The sequence below is a fragment of the Gorilla gorilla genome, chromosome 6 (genome assembly GCF_029281585.2).
Source record: "Gorilla gorilla gorilla isolate KB3781 chromosome 6, NHGRI_mGorGor1-v2.1_pri, whole genome shotgun sequence".
Taxonomy (NCBI): domain Eukaryota; kingdom Metazoa; phylum Chordata; class Mammalia; order Primates; family Hominidae; genus Gorilla; species Gorilla gorilla.
In genome coordinates, this window is record NC_073230.2 from 52138556 (window position 1) to 52152201 (window position 13646).

Genomic DNA, 13646 nt, shown 5'->3' on the forward strand with positions numbered 1-13646 from the left:
CAGCAGGACCCTCGGGGCTGGTGCGCTTCCTCAGCAGCGGCCTTGTGACCACCACTTTCTCACTAGCCACTGGGCCCATCACCCCTGATGGGCTCCTGGCATCCCAGCACCCAGCCCAGCCTCCACCCACCTCCCGCTGCCTAGCTGGGGTCCTGAGTGACAGGCCAGCACTCCCTCGCTCCATCCCATTCCCCTGATCCTTGGGCTGCCTTTCAGGGCACACACATTGTGCCTCAGAAGTCCCACACTGCAATGGAAGTCGTCCTGCTGCTATGAGGCCCTGACAAGGACTTGAGGGGCCCAGGCTTTCTCTGAGGAAGGAAAAAGGGCACAGGCGGAGGGCACCCCTGAGGCCCACCTCACACTGCAGTAATGGGAAGCTACAGCCCCAGCCTTGCTACAAAGGCCTGGCCTGGAGTTTCTGATGTGACAGTCCCAAGGGCCACTCAGGAAACAAGCAAAATAGAGTCCCAGAATGTGAGGTGAGGCCCAGACATGGGGTGAGGCTATGGGGGCAAAGTTTGGAAGCCAGGGCACCTACTGGGTTCCTAGTCACAGTGGAACCCTCAGTCACACAGCCCTGAAAGTAAGGTGGTACAGATGGCATCTTCCTCTGTGCTGGTCTCTGGAAAGGGTCACCCAATGTGTCATGTGTTCCTGAACTCCAGGTCAGAACCTGCCCCAGGCCCAGCTTATGTGAGGGCTCACAGGTTCCTGGATCTTCCTGGGCCAGTGGGAGCCTGGCCCTCCCCAGTGCCTCTGGCCTGAGCTCACATCAGGCACAGGCCCAGAGGGCTGGCTAAGTTTAGAGATGCTGTCATCCGGCACCAGTCAGATGCTCCAGTGACAAGGCTTCTTCTCACAGTTTTTTGTTTGCGAAGACACTTCGCAGCAGAGGCTGGTTCAAAGAAGGTGGCCTGGCCAAAGCCGCATTTCTGCTGGGGTCCTGAAGATTAGGGGAGGCCGCCCACCATGAGCCGGGCATTGGCAGTCACTTTAATTTCTAAGCTCACTTCTCAGCAATGTGAACGTCGAGATCCAGATGTGAGAGCTTTTATTTTCTGAGTAGGTTTTATTTCTTTGACATCTTTATTGAGATTTAATTCATATACCAAACAATTCACCCATTTAGAGCATATAATTCAGTGGTTTTAAATATATTGAGAGTTGTATATCCATTACCACAATCTAAGTTTATAACATTTTCATCACTTCAGAACCAAACTTCTACCCATTAGCAGTCACTGCCCATCCTCTTTCCATCCATTCTTACTCCAGTTTTTGTCCTACAGGTTTGCCTTTTCTGGACATTTCATAAAAAGGGAATTAAACAACACATGGCCTTTTGCGACTGGCTTCTTGCACTGAGCATGATGTTTTTAAGGTTCATCCACATTTTAGCACGTGTCAGTGCTTATTAGTATTTCATTCCTTTTTTATGCCTGAATAATATTCCACTGTATGAATATAACACATTTTCCTCATGCATTCAATCAGCTGGTGGACATCTGGGCTGTTTCTACTTTTTGGCTATTATGGATAATGCTGCTATGAACCAGTTTTTGTGTGGACATACGTTTTCATATCTCTTGGGCATATACCTAAGAATAGAACATTTTGAGGACCCACTAAAGTCTTTTTCACAGTAGCTGTGCCATTTTACATCCTCACCAGCAATGAATGAGCATTCCAACTTCACACCCTCACCAACACTTGCTATTATCTGTCTTTTTGACAGTAGCCATCCTAGTAAGAGTGAAATGGCATCGCATGATGGTTTTGAATTGCATTTCCATAATGATGCCAAAATCTTTTCATGTGCTGTGGGCTATTTGTTACCTATTTTAGAGAAATGTCTAAGTCCTTTGCCCATTTTTTAATTAGGTTGTTTCTTCTTACTGTTAGGTAGTAAAAGTTCTTAAAGTATTCTGAATACAAATTCCTTACCAGACACATGGTTTGCAAATATTTTCTCCCATTCTATGGACTATTCTATTCCACTTTCTTAATGGTGTCCTTTGAATACAAAAGTTTTCACTGTTAATGAAGCCCAACAGCAAAACTATTTTTCTTTCGTTGTTTATGCTTGTGGTGTCATATCTAAAAAACCATTGCCTAATACAAAGTTGCAAAGATTTACTCTTATGTTTTCTTCTAAGAATTCTGTGATTTTAGCTCCTACATTTAGATCTATTATTTATTTTGAAATAATTTTTCTACATGGTGTCAAGTACAGCTCCAACTTCATTCTTCTGCATGTGGATACTCAATTGTCCATTTGTTGAATGGACCATTATTCTTCTCCACTGGAATTGTCTTGGCACCCTTGTAAAAAATCAACTGAACAGGCCGGGCGCGGTGGCTCACGCCTGTAATCCCAGCACTTTGGGAGGCCGAGGCGGGCGGATCACGAGGTCAGGAGATCGAGACCATCCTGGCTAACATGGTGAAACCCCGTCTCTACTAAAAACACAAAAAATTAGCCGGGCGTGGTGGCAGGCGCCTGTAGTCCCAGCTACTCGGGAGGCTGAGGCAGGAGAATGGCGTGAACCTGGGAGGCGGAGCGTGCAGTGAGATGAGATTGCGCCACTGCACTCCAGCCTGGGCGACAGAGCCAGACTCCGTCTCAAAAAAAAAAAAAAAATCAACTGAACATAGATGTATGGATTTATTCTACACTCTCAATCCTGTTTCACTGATCTATGTATTTATCCTTATGTCAATACCACACTGTCTTGATTGCTGTAACTGTGTAGTTAGTTTTGAAATCAGAACCCGTGAGTCCTCCGACTTTGTTCTCCTTTTTCAAGATTGTTTTAGCTATTTTGGGTCTCTTGCATTCCTATGTGAATTTTAGGGCCAGGTTGTCAATTTTTGCAAAAAACGCAGCTGGAATTTTCATAGCAAAAATGTAGGTCAATTGGAGTATACTACTATTTAACAATATTAAATATTCCAATCCATGAACATGGGATGTCTTTCCATTAATTTAGGTCTTCTTTAATTTCTCTCAACAGTGGTTTGTGGTTTTCAATGTATAACTCTGGTACTTCTTTTATTAAATTTAGTATTAAGTATTTTATTTTTTAGATGCTATTGTAAATTGTTTTTCCTAATTTTGTTATTTTAAACTTCTAGTCCATTGAAATACACTGGATTTTTGTATATTGGTCTTACATCTTGCAACTTTGCTAAATTCATTTTTTAGTTCTAATAGTTTTTTAAATGGATTCCTTAGGATTTTCTATATACGAAAGCATGTAATCTGGAAAGAGAGGTAGCTATAACTATTTATTTCCAATCTGGGAGCCTTCTATCTCTTTTTCTTGCCTAATTGCCCTGGCTAGAATCTCCTATACCATGCTGCCTAGAAATGGAAAGAGCAGATACATTCAGTTTTCCACCATTAAATATGAGGTTAGCTGCAGATTTTTCACAAATGTATTTTATCAAGTTAAGGAAGTTCCTTTCTACTTGTCATTTGTTGAGTTTTTATCATGAAATGGTATTGGTTTTTTTAAAATGCTTTTTCTGCATCTATTGAAATGGTTCATATAGTTTCAGTGTTTGTTCTATCAACGTGGTGTATTATATAGATTGATTTTTGTATGCTGAATGAACCTTTCATTCTTGGGATACATCCTACTTGTTCATAATGTATACATAATCCTTTTTATATGTTGCTAGATTTATTTTGCTAGTGTTTTGTTGAGGATGCTTCATCTGCATTCATAAGTGATAATAGTCTGTAGTTTTGTGATATCTTTGGTTTTGGTATTAGGGTATTGCTGGCTTCACAGAATGAATTGGAAAGAATTTCCTTCTCTTCCACTTTTTGGGGGAGCTTGTAAAAGACTGGTATTAATTCTTCTTTAAATGTTTGGTAGGATTTACCAGTGAAATTATCTGAGCCTAAGCTTTCCTTTGTGGGAAAATTTTAAATTACTAAGTCAATCTCTACTTGTTATAGGTCTATTCAGATTTTCTATTTCTTCTTGAGCCAGATTCAGTAGTTTGTGTCTTTCTAAGTATTTGTCCATTTCATCCGGGTTATCTAACTTGAGGGCACATAATTATTCATAGTTATTTCCTTATAATTTTTTTTTTGTAAGGTTGCCAGTAAGGTCCCCTGTGTCATTCCTGATTTTAGCAATTGGAGTCTTCTTTTTTCTTGGCTTTACCATCCTTTTTATAATAGTAACCTTCCTCCTAACTAGCACTCCTGAGTCTTCTTAATTATTCTCAGAGGTATTAATCACCTTCTACCCTATCACATAATTTGTTTAGTATTTATGTTTATTGCCTGCCTCTATCCAGCAGTATATAAGCTCCCCAAGGGCAGGCATCCTTGACTGCTTTGTTCACTACTGTTTCCCAAGCACCCATGGCACATGGTAAGTACAGGCAACCAGACTTGCTGAATAAATGAATAAGTCTTCAGGAGAGCAAAAGAAATCAGGAACAGACTAAGACAGCTATGACTGTAACTATTATCCTTAAAAGAAACCAGGAAAAATGAAAAAAAAAAAAAAAGCATGGTGATTTTGAAGCTCTGGCCCTGTGTTGTCCAATATTGTGGTCACTGTCACCATGTAGTCATAAGAACCTGGTCCAAACTGAGATGTGCCGTAAGGGTAAAATACACACCAGATTTCAAGACATAGTACAAAAAGGAACGCAAAATAGCTTAATAATTTTTGTTTTGATTACATGTTGAAATGATTTTTTAATTTTTGTACAGATGGGGTTTTGCCATGTTGCCCACGGTCTCTAACTCCTGGGCTCAAGCGATCCACCCACCTTGGCCTCCCAAAGTGCTGGGATTACAGGCACGAGCCACTGCACCAGGCCTCTGAAATGATATTTTGGATATAAGGTTAAATAAATATATTTTTAAAGTTCCTTTCACCTGTTTCTTTTTTCTTTAAGTACTAGAAAATTTTTAATCACACATATGGCTCAACTTTGTATCACATTTTATCTCTTCTGGACAATGGAGCTCTCGACAACTTGGATGGGGTGGGCGGTGGGGTAGTAATGTCATTGTGAATGTAGAGAAAATGAAGGTAAACTTCAAATTCATGCCTAGGTGGGCTCTGAAAGAACCAAGGGTTATATGAAGGAGTGTGGGCTTAGGCGAGTGTCTGGCCTCAGGTGCAGACTCCTCTGCAGAGTCTAGGTATGCAGTGCCCATTGGAATCACCTGGGAGCTTTTAAAAAATGCTGATACCCCATTTCCCTAGTGTCTGGCTAAATGCAATGGAGCCTTAACACTCCTCAGGGGCTTCCCATGTGTGGTCGGGGTTGAGAACCACCACATGGTCATCTTCTTTGGGACGGCCTGCTCCTAACCAGACTCATACTCTTTGCCCAGAAAGCCCCTCACTAACGGCCTGGATCAAACTTACAGACGCTGAGAATCAGGCAGCACCTCAACAAACAAGAAGTCATGTGAACAACCTCATTAAGAAATGAGCTGAAAGCTGCAAGCCTCTTGGAGTCAAGCTCCATGACAGACATATAAGTGCTGACAGCCCTGCTACTACATTTCACCGGGTGACAAGACTGTCTACCCAGACTGGACATCAGAATACCCCCAAGACCTACCTGCAGAGCCACCCAATACCTCTTATAAGGCCCTCATCTTTTACAGGGTGGGTGTGCCACTGCTCTGGGAAGCAGTCCCAGGTGCAAGGCCTGAGTGACCCAGACCATTGCTGAGTCACTGTGGAGCACCTACTGTGTGCCAGGCACTGTTCTCAGCACTTGAATTCAGGGTGTGTTGGGTGACAGAATCAGGGCTCCTCAGCTCCTTGCTGGAAACGGCACTCACTGGGATGTGCTTGACACCCAGAGGGCATTACAGCAAAAGGCATAACACCTGCTGTACTTCATTGTAAGGGCGACAGCAGCTCCTGCCCTCCAGGCTTCTCTTGCTGCTCACAAAGTGAGGCAACAAGGACTGTGGGTCCCAAATTCCACCCTATACAAGTGTGCCATTATGCTTCCTCCCATAAAATCTTCTTAAATCTTTGCCTGGTTGTTGCCAATCTGTTCTAGAATTCAACAAAAGCTTCTGTCTGGCTTAACAAAGAATCATAACTTAAGTTATTTTTGGATAATTATGTCAATACAAAAAGAACTATGTCCACCAGGAACTGAGCCCTCAACAAGTGACCCTCTAACCCAGGAGACAAAAGCCACCCAAAAGTTTGGCAGCTAGCAACACCACCTTTCTCTAACATAAAAGGATGTTTTCATTTTAAATAAATTCAAGTTTTTCTATGAATAAAATATACATTTCTGTGTAATATGCCAATATGATAATTTTTTAAAAACCAAGTTGATACATAATGCATTTTTATGTTTCTACACTAACAAAGTGACTTGCAGCTGTAAAAGATGCTTTAAAAATAATCAAATCAGATTCCATTTTTGTGGGGGAAGAGAGAGAGAATTAAATTTTTTGAAAATATATTTAAAATCTCCAGAAAGGCCACATCTCTTGCCTGGACGAGGGAGGTGGCATCACGGAACACAGGAAAATGGGAGTGGTCTTCCCAGAGACAGACATTGCACACTTATCTCCACCTGGTCTCTTCTAGTAAATTACTGTTAAATTCTAGGGTGGCTCAATATAGACTCTTTAAAGGCCAATGGAGCAAAAATGAGGGAAACATCCCTGTTAGAATTTTTAAGTAGAAGATACAAAACCTAAACATTGCATATGTCTCCCCTCTGCTCTTTGGGATTCCTAGAAAAGGGGGATGGAAAGATGGGAATAGGTCCTTCAGTTCTTTCAAGTGAGACCTGAGACATCCTTAGTCCTGTGGCCTTTGACCTCGGCAGGAGTCCACTTGCTCCCACCTCCACAGGCCCAGCCCCTGCAGCTGGTCGTGCTGAGAACACAGCTTTCCTTCACAACAGTTGGGCCCTCCTAATAACCTTTCAGGCCCTGATTTCAAATATAGCATCCTATTATATATCCCATCACACTTGCTAGAGGATGGGTCCCAATTTTTGGTTTAAAAAATGTGGCCAACGCGTATGCACACATTTCTCTGCTAAGAATTGGAAGGCACTTAGCTGAAGAAAAGACTTACTGACACAGGGGGTCGTCATGAAAGTGTTGGGCAAACAGATTGCAGAATCACATATATGGTGATTCCATCTGTGTTTTGAAATCATATATATCTGCTATATATGTAGATGTGTATATATGTACACACACACACATATCCTCATACTGACATTAAAATTAAGAGGCCAGGTACCTCTGGAGAGTGAGGGAACTTGAGTGTAAAGGAGTCACATTTTACGGCACGTACTTCTGTATTACTTGGTGTGTGTGTGTGTGTGTCTGTGTGTGTTTTACAAGATCATACTGCCCTGGTAATTTAATTAATAAAATAAAAATTTCTAGTCTTGCTGGTGTCATATGGAGTTAGAGTGTTGGTTGTCTTTGATGACGAAAGGAAATAACATCTTCACAAAGGGGAACCTAGAGGTAGGGGGCCCTTGGTTTGGAAAAGCACAAATACATCATGGTGAGCAGCCAGCCAAGGACAGGTGCCCAAAAGCCTCAGGTCAGAGTAGACCACAAGCTGGCCATGAGTCAGCCAGTGGAGTCACAGCATTTTTAAAGCAGAGAATAGAGTAGGGTAATGAGCTTCTGAGAGGAGCAGAATGTGGATTCAAATCCTGACCCTGTGTGACCTTTCCTGGGGAATGGGGCTTCTCTGTGCCTCAGCTACCTCTCCTGTAAACTTGGGATGATTACAGTACCTACTTCACAGATCTAGCACGTTAATATAATAAGCACCATTTAAGTGCTAGCAACTGTTACCAGAAAAGAAAAGAGTCCTGGTAGCAAGCATGCAGATATATTCTTAGCTCTCAGCAAAGTAGGTTATGGTATAAAAATACCATTAAATAGTAACTAAACTAGCATCACCTTAATGCACATCTTGCCAGCAATCTCAGCATGTGCGACTTCTTTTTAAACTACCCTACATTAAGGAATCAAGACCAGGAGGACTCTTGCTGGCCTCCTGGGAGCCAGGCCGGAAGGCAGAGGCCCACCCAACTCACCCCTTCCCCACCTCGGGCCAGGCACTGGGGACACAACCATGGCAGGGAGCCGGACCTCCGCCTCTCTGTGGGTAAGCTGTCCAGTACATCAGATGGGGCAAAGTGCCAGGGAGAAGACAAGCTGGGGGGAGGGGCAGGGAGCAGTGGGGAGGCAAAAGGAGAGCCAGGGCAGCGAGCGTCTGGGAGAGCCTGCTGAGTAGCCCAAGGGAGTGAGCTGTGAGGGGTCAGGGGAAGAGAGGCAGCTTGGCCAAGGCCCCCGAGGCAGGGAGTGCCTGGTGTGCTCTGGGGAGAGAGAAAGCAAATACGATGATCCCTCCTCCTCCATTCCTCTCTTCCCTGGCAACCGGCTCAGAGCTTGGAGACTCAAAAATTGATTCGCTCTGAATTTCCTAAGTTTATCTATTAACTACCTAACAGGCCATTCGCTGGTTCACAGTGTGCCTCTCGGCAGAAGGCATCCGCCAGCTGACAGTGATGCCCCCGCCAGCGGTCAGGCCACACACGCCCCAGGATATAGTCGCTCGCTGGCGACTGGGGTACCACTGGATGGAGTCAAGGACATATCAAGGTCAGTTTTGGGCCTATCTGAGGTTTAGTGGGAGAGATGGGAGGGGTGGGAGATGCCCTAGACTGGAGCTCAGGGTCCATTCTTGCTGCCTGGGCTTGGGCAAGTTGCCAATCTTTCCTGAACTTCGGTTCTTTGTCTGTAAAATGGGGCTGGGGAGAAGGGCCTTTCTGGACAATTGGAATCAAATAAAACCAAACATTTAAAGTAATGTACACATTAGGTGATGTTACAACATGGCCCAGCCCTAGCTGCCATCTCCCCCAAAAAAGGAGGGGCCCATGAACCCCTGAAATGAAATCCAAAACCTCGTGGGAGATGCTTTCTTCTAGGGAGATCTCCATGTTTGAAAAGAGACAACTCCCCAAAAATGGAAGACTCACGAGGCTGAATACAAAATGTGAGACCTCTTCCTACCCAACAAACGGTCGACACTGACAACCCATCAACACTGACAACCTGCCAACCCAAGGAATGGCAGCACCCAGGGAAAGGGGCGGCCCCAACGCTGCTGTGCGAGTGGACACTGCAGGGAGAGTGGCGGCACCTGCAAAGACAGAAGACTCGCGGACCCTCCTCGGCAGCCCCACTGCCAGGGACACACCCTAAAGAAACTCTCACACCTGCGCCCCAGATGCACTCAGGGCCCGGGCCGTGACGGTGCTGGCCACAGTGTGCTGGGTGACAATGGAACACAGGAGACAACCTAGATTTCCATTGGGATGGGGGCACGCAGGACAGTGTTCACACTACAGGTCGCCACGCAGCAGCCTGCGATCAAACACATCGACGAGCACAGGTGTCAACAAGACTGTTGAGTGAAAAGTACAAGTTCCAGGTTTTTTATATAAAGTTAAGAAAAACACTCACACAAAACAATCCTATATATTAGTTATGGATACTTATATCCATGTGTAAATGTACCCGAAAGAGCCTGGGAGGAAAAATACAAAAGCAGTAGTTGGAAGAAAATGGGTTACTTAATGTTTCTTTGTAATACTTCTTATAATTTTTTTAAAAAAGGACTTAAAGCCAAAATGACAAAAGAGTAACCATTTTCAATTCTGTGTAGAAGAGATACTGTGTTCATTTTATTATTTCTGGGATTTTTCTGGATTTTTAAAGTTTATCCACTATAAAAAAAATTAAAACTGCACTGTTGGCTGGGCCATGCCGGGCTGAGGGCTTCCTTGCCTTGCTCTGTACCTGCTCCCACATGGGCCACCAGGCTAGTGTCTGTGAGCCCTGCCAGGCTGAGCAGGGAAGGGCACACACTCCCTATAGAGCTGGGCAGGGCAGGGCCCCAGAAAGCGGCCCCTCTTGGCTGGCTGACCCTGCTGCCCAGGCCTCTGGGGAAGATTCGGGAGCAGAGACAGCAGAAAAGGATGGGGCAAGGGAGGGGAAAGGCCAGTGGCCTCGTCACACATGAGCAGCTGTGGGCCTGAGGCCAAGCCCTTCCTTTGGGCAGGGAGCTCAGCGCCACCTGACTGGGTGCCAGTGGCTGCAGCTTTAAATAAACTTGGACATGTCCACCTGGGGCCAGGAAGCAACACCAACTGTGCCCTGGGCAGGCACTGTCAACAACCAGCCAGCATATCAACCAAGGGACCCCAGTGCTGCAAATGGGCTGAGTGCCCACAACTGAGCCCTGGCCTCAGACATCCCCCTTAGGTGCCCTGCTCTGCCCTCCCAGCTCCCTGGCCCACCTCTATGACACGGCTGCACCCCCGAGGAATCGGTCCCTTCCCTACCCAAGAGCCGCCACAGCAGGGCAGTGGTAGGCCCTTGGCGTCCCCAGGGACCCGGCCCCTAGCAGGGCTCCACAAAGGTGCACTGGGCTGAGCTGCCTGCTCCTGGCTTGGGCATCTCCTCTTGTCCCAGGTCATGGGGCTCCCCTCGATGCCAGGCCCCACTCCTCACCTCGCAATGCATGGCTCCCAGTGCTTTCGCTCAGGAGGCCACGCTCGCTCCTTTCCAGCAGCAGCTCATTCTCTGGCTTGACAGAGAAGCCCAGCAGTCTTAGCCCCACCTGGTCTCCACCTCTGGAGCCACCTCTCTCAACCTTCCCCAGGCAGCCCCAAAGACCTCCATTCCCCAGTGTGGGTGGCACTGGCCAGGACATCCAGCTGCGCTGGAATCGGAGGCTCAGCGGGGAGCTGGCCACCCGGACACTGCCGCTGGACGCAGGGAGGCTCGCAGCAAAGGAAAGAAGGAACAGCCAGAGTGAGCTGCAGTCTGAGGACACTGGGTGCACATGGGGAGGTCTTGAAAGTGGCTTCTTTGGAGAAGATCAGGGACACCTGTTGTGAGGGCCTCTGCGCTTCTGAGCGCAAGCAGAAAAGACAACAAGAAGGCTCCTGAGGAAAGACTGACTTCCCACTGTTGCTCTCTTCCTCAGAGAACCAGGCACATTAACTGCCACCCACCTGCCCCTCCAATGGCCAGGACACCTCTGGAGGCCAAGAGGACAGACGGGGGTAGATCGGTGCATCTGAGAGGTGAAGACCGGGGAGCCAGCCACCCACTCAGGGATCCGCATGAAGGGGGCTGGGCCCGCCCCCTCCCTCGAGGTCTCAGCCCTGGGGTGCTCTCCAGATCCACCCAAGGAAGGGTCCCCCAGCCAGCCTGGCCCCCCACCCCACCCATCCAGCATGGGCTTCTTGCACAGGGCTGGGCTCCACATCCCTACCCCCTACCAGAATTCTCTCCACACGTGCAGGGAGAAGTGGGGAATGAACACACCCCCACACTCCTCCAGCTCCGCACTCCACAATTATCAATGATCAGCGTCCCTCACCCACCACAAGGTTTCACCAGACACTTATTTAGTAAAGGAAAAAAAGGATCTGTTGCTGGATGTGTAAGAGGAAATCTCGCCAGCGCCGCCAGCGCCCCCACCGCCTGCACTGAAGGGACGGAGGAGGATGGGGGAGGACGGAGGAGGATGGGGCTCTGGCCCAGTCAGGCTGGAGATTCAGGAGTTCTGAAGCTAGCCCTAGGGATGCCAGGTGCAGCCACCTTGACTCTCAGACGGGAGACCCCAGGCCAGACAGGAGGCCCCTGAGGCGCTCCCCATCTCACCCCAGGGGCAAAGCGGTGTCCGGGGACCACGAACCAGACCTTCGCCCCACACTGCTCATACTGCCAAGGAGAGAACGGGAGCCACGGCACCTGTTCCCCGTGAGGTCCTACTTCAAACAAACCTTCAAAGCCCCTTCCCCTTTAGGGCGCCCCCGCCCACAGTCCAAAATCCAGCCCCCATTCACCTCGATGACCCTGAAATTTGCAATCCAGTCAGGCTCTTAGTCTCTCCCGCCTATCCCCATGACCTGATCCAGGCTCCCTGACCTCGTCCTCCCCACACCTCCAAATTCCTGTTTCCAGAAGAATCTGGGGGAAAATCCTCCAGAACCCAGATTCCCCAGGGGACCTACAGCAGAGGCTCTCCCACGCCGGCACCCCCAGCGCGGATGGGGCCACGCGCAGGAGCAGGCGCAAGCAGGTCCCGCCACCCCCGCCGCCTGCCGCTCGGGTGGGGGTGGGGACAGCGCGCCCGCGTCGGGGACGACCCTCTGGGGCCGCAGCCGACCCCTCCCGGCGCTCCAGGCCCGGCGGCCACCCCCGCGCGCCCCTCCTCTCTGACCTCCCCGCCGCCAAATGCGTCACGTCTGCCGGGCGCTCCGGGGACACCTGCTGCCGCCCCCGCCGCGCCAAGTCGCGAGCCCGGAGCCCCGGCCCGGCAGCCGCGCTGGGCAGAGCTGGGCAGGGCCGCGCGCGCTGAGGTCAGGCAGCCAGGCCTGGGGCCGGGGGCTCGCGGGTCGGGGCCGCGCGGGGCCGTGCGCTTGGGCCCGGAGCCCAGAGAAGCCGGCGGCGCGCGGGGCCGCAGTGCGCCTGGAGCCGGCGGCGCGGAGGGTCCCGGAGGTCCCGGCCCTCTGGCGTCCCCGGCCCAGCCCGCGCGCGCCGCTGCTCTTACTTGCCAATATCCTCGTAGAGCTGGTACTCGTCGGTGAAGCGGGTGCAGGTCACCGTGGTGGCCATGGCGGCGGCGGACGGGCTCGGCGTGCGCTCGGCTGCGCTCGGGCGGCGGCGACTCCGGCTCCCGCTCGCGGGCACGGCGGCGACACGGGCGCGGGCGCGGGAGACACCTCGGCTCGCGGCGCCAGGCGGGGGCCGGGCTGGGCTGCGCCGGGCGGCGAGCGCACGCGAGATCTGCTCGCTCCGTCCTCGCCAGGAGCGCGCCGCACACCTACGCGCGGGGAGGCGCGGGCGCCGCTGTCACCGCCGCCGCCGCCGCGCCCGCCCCGCCCGCCGCCCCCTGCACGCGCCTTCCCCGCGCCCTGCACACGCTGCTCCTGCACCCGCACCCGCAGGGCACCGGCGCCCTGCATCTGCACACGCGCCCTGCACACACACCCTTGCCCCGCACCCGCAACGCACCTGCACCTGCACCTGCACTCACACGCGCGCCCGCCCCCGCCCGCCCCCGCACCCCACACACACACCCGCGCCCTGTACTGACGCCTTCATCCTCTACCCGCACCACGCCCGCACCTCGCGCACGCAGGCCACTTGCTGCTGCCGACCCCTCGCTCTCACATAACACAGAAGAGTGCACATAATGAACGCAGCCTCCTGTCTCTCTCTCTCTCTCTCTCTCTCTCTCTCTCTCTCTCTCTCTCTCATCTCTATCTCTCTCTCTCTCTCTCTCTCTCTCTCTCTCTCTCTCTCTCTCTCTCAGGCCCACCTAGCCTGACAGCAGGAGGGGACTGGGGCCCACATGGAGGTAGAGGGCTCATGTGCTGCCCTCCACAGGACTCATTCCTCACGCCCTCAGGAAGAGATGCTGCCAGATCCGTTCTGCCCAGTCTCCATCAGCCACACATGCCCCAAAGGCTGCCTGGCCAGGAGGAACCGCCCAGAAGGCAGTGTACACACTGGGTCACTAGCATGAGAAAGTGAAAGGGTGGGGCCTGCCCCCTCCCCTTGGTCC

At 50.0% G+C, this 13646-nt stretch overlaps 1 protein-coding gene across 12 annotated transcripts in view; it reads right to left on the reverse strand.

Moving 5' to 3' along the window:
* The window catches only part of CAMK2B (calcium/calmodulin dependent protein kinase II beta), a 109829-nt gene extending 96529 nt beyond the window's left edge, over positions 1-13300 (reverse strand). For 9 of the 12 annotated variants that reach the window (XM_031013358.2, XM_031013356.2, XM_055347756.1 and 6 more), the window contains exon 1: positions 12630-12915. In XM_031013358.2, coding sequence (XP_030869218.1) covers positions 12630-12694 — 65 coding nt within the window. In that variant the 5' untranslated portion in view covers positions 12695-12915. Of the gene's footprint in view, positions 1-12629; positions 12954-13207 lie in introns of those variants that run through there. The other 3 variants (XM_055347757.1, XM_031013357.2, XM_063708524.1) reach the window with 2 other exon arrangements.
* Positions 13301-13646: the final 346 nt, after the last annotated feature.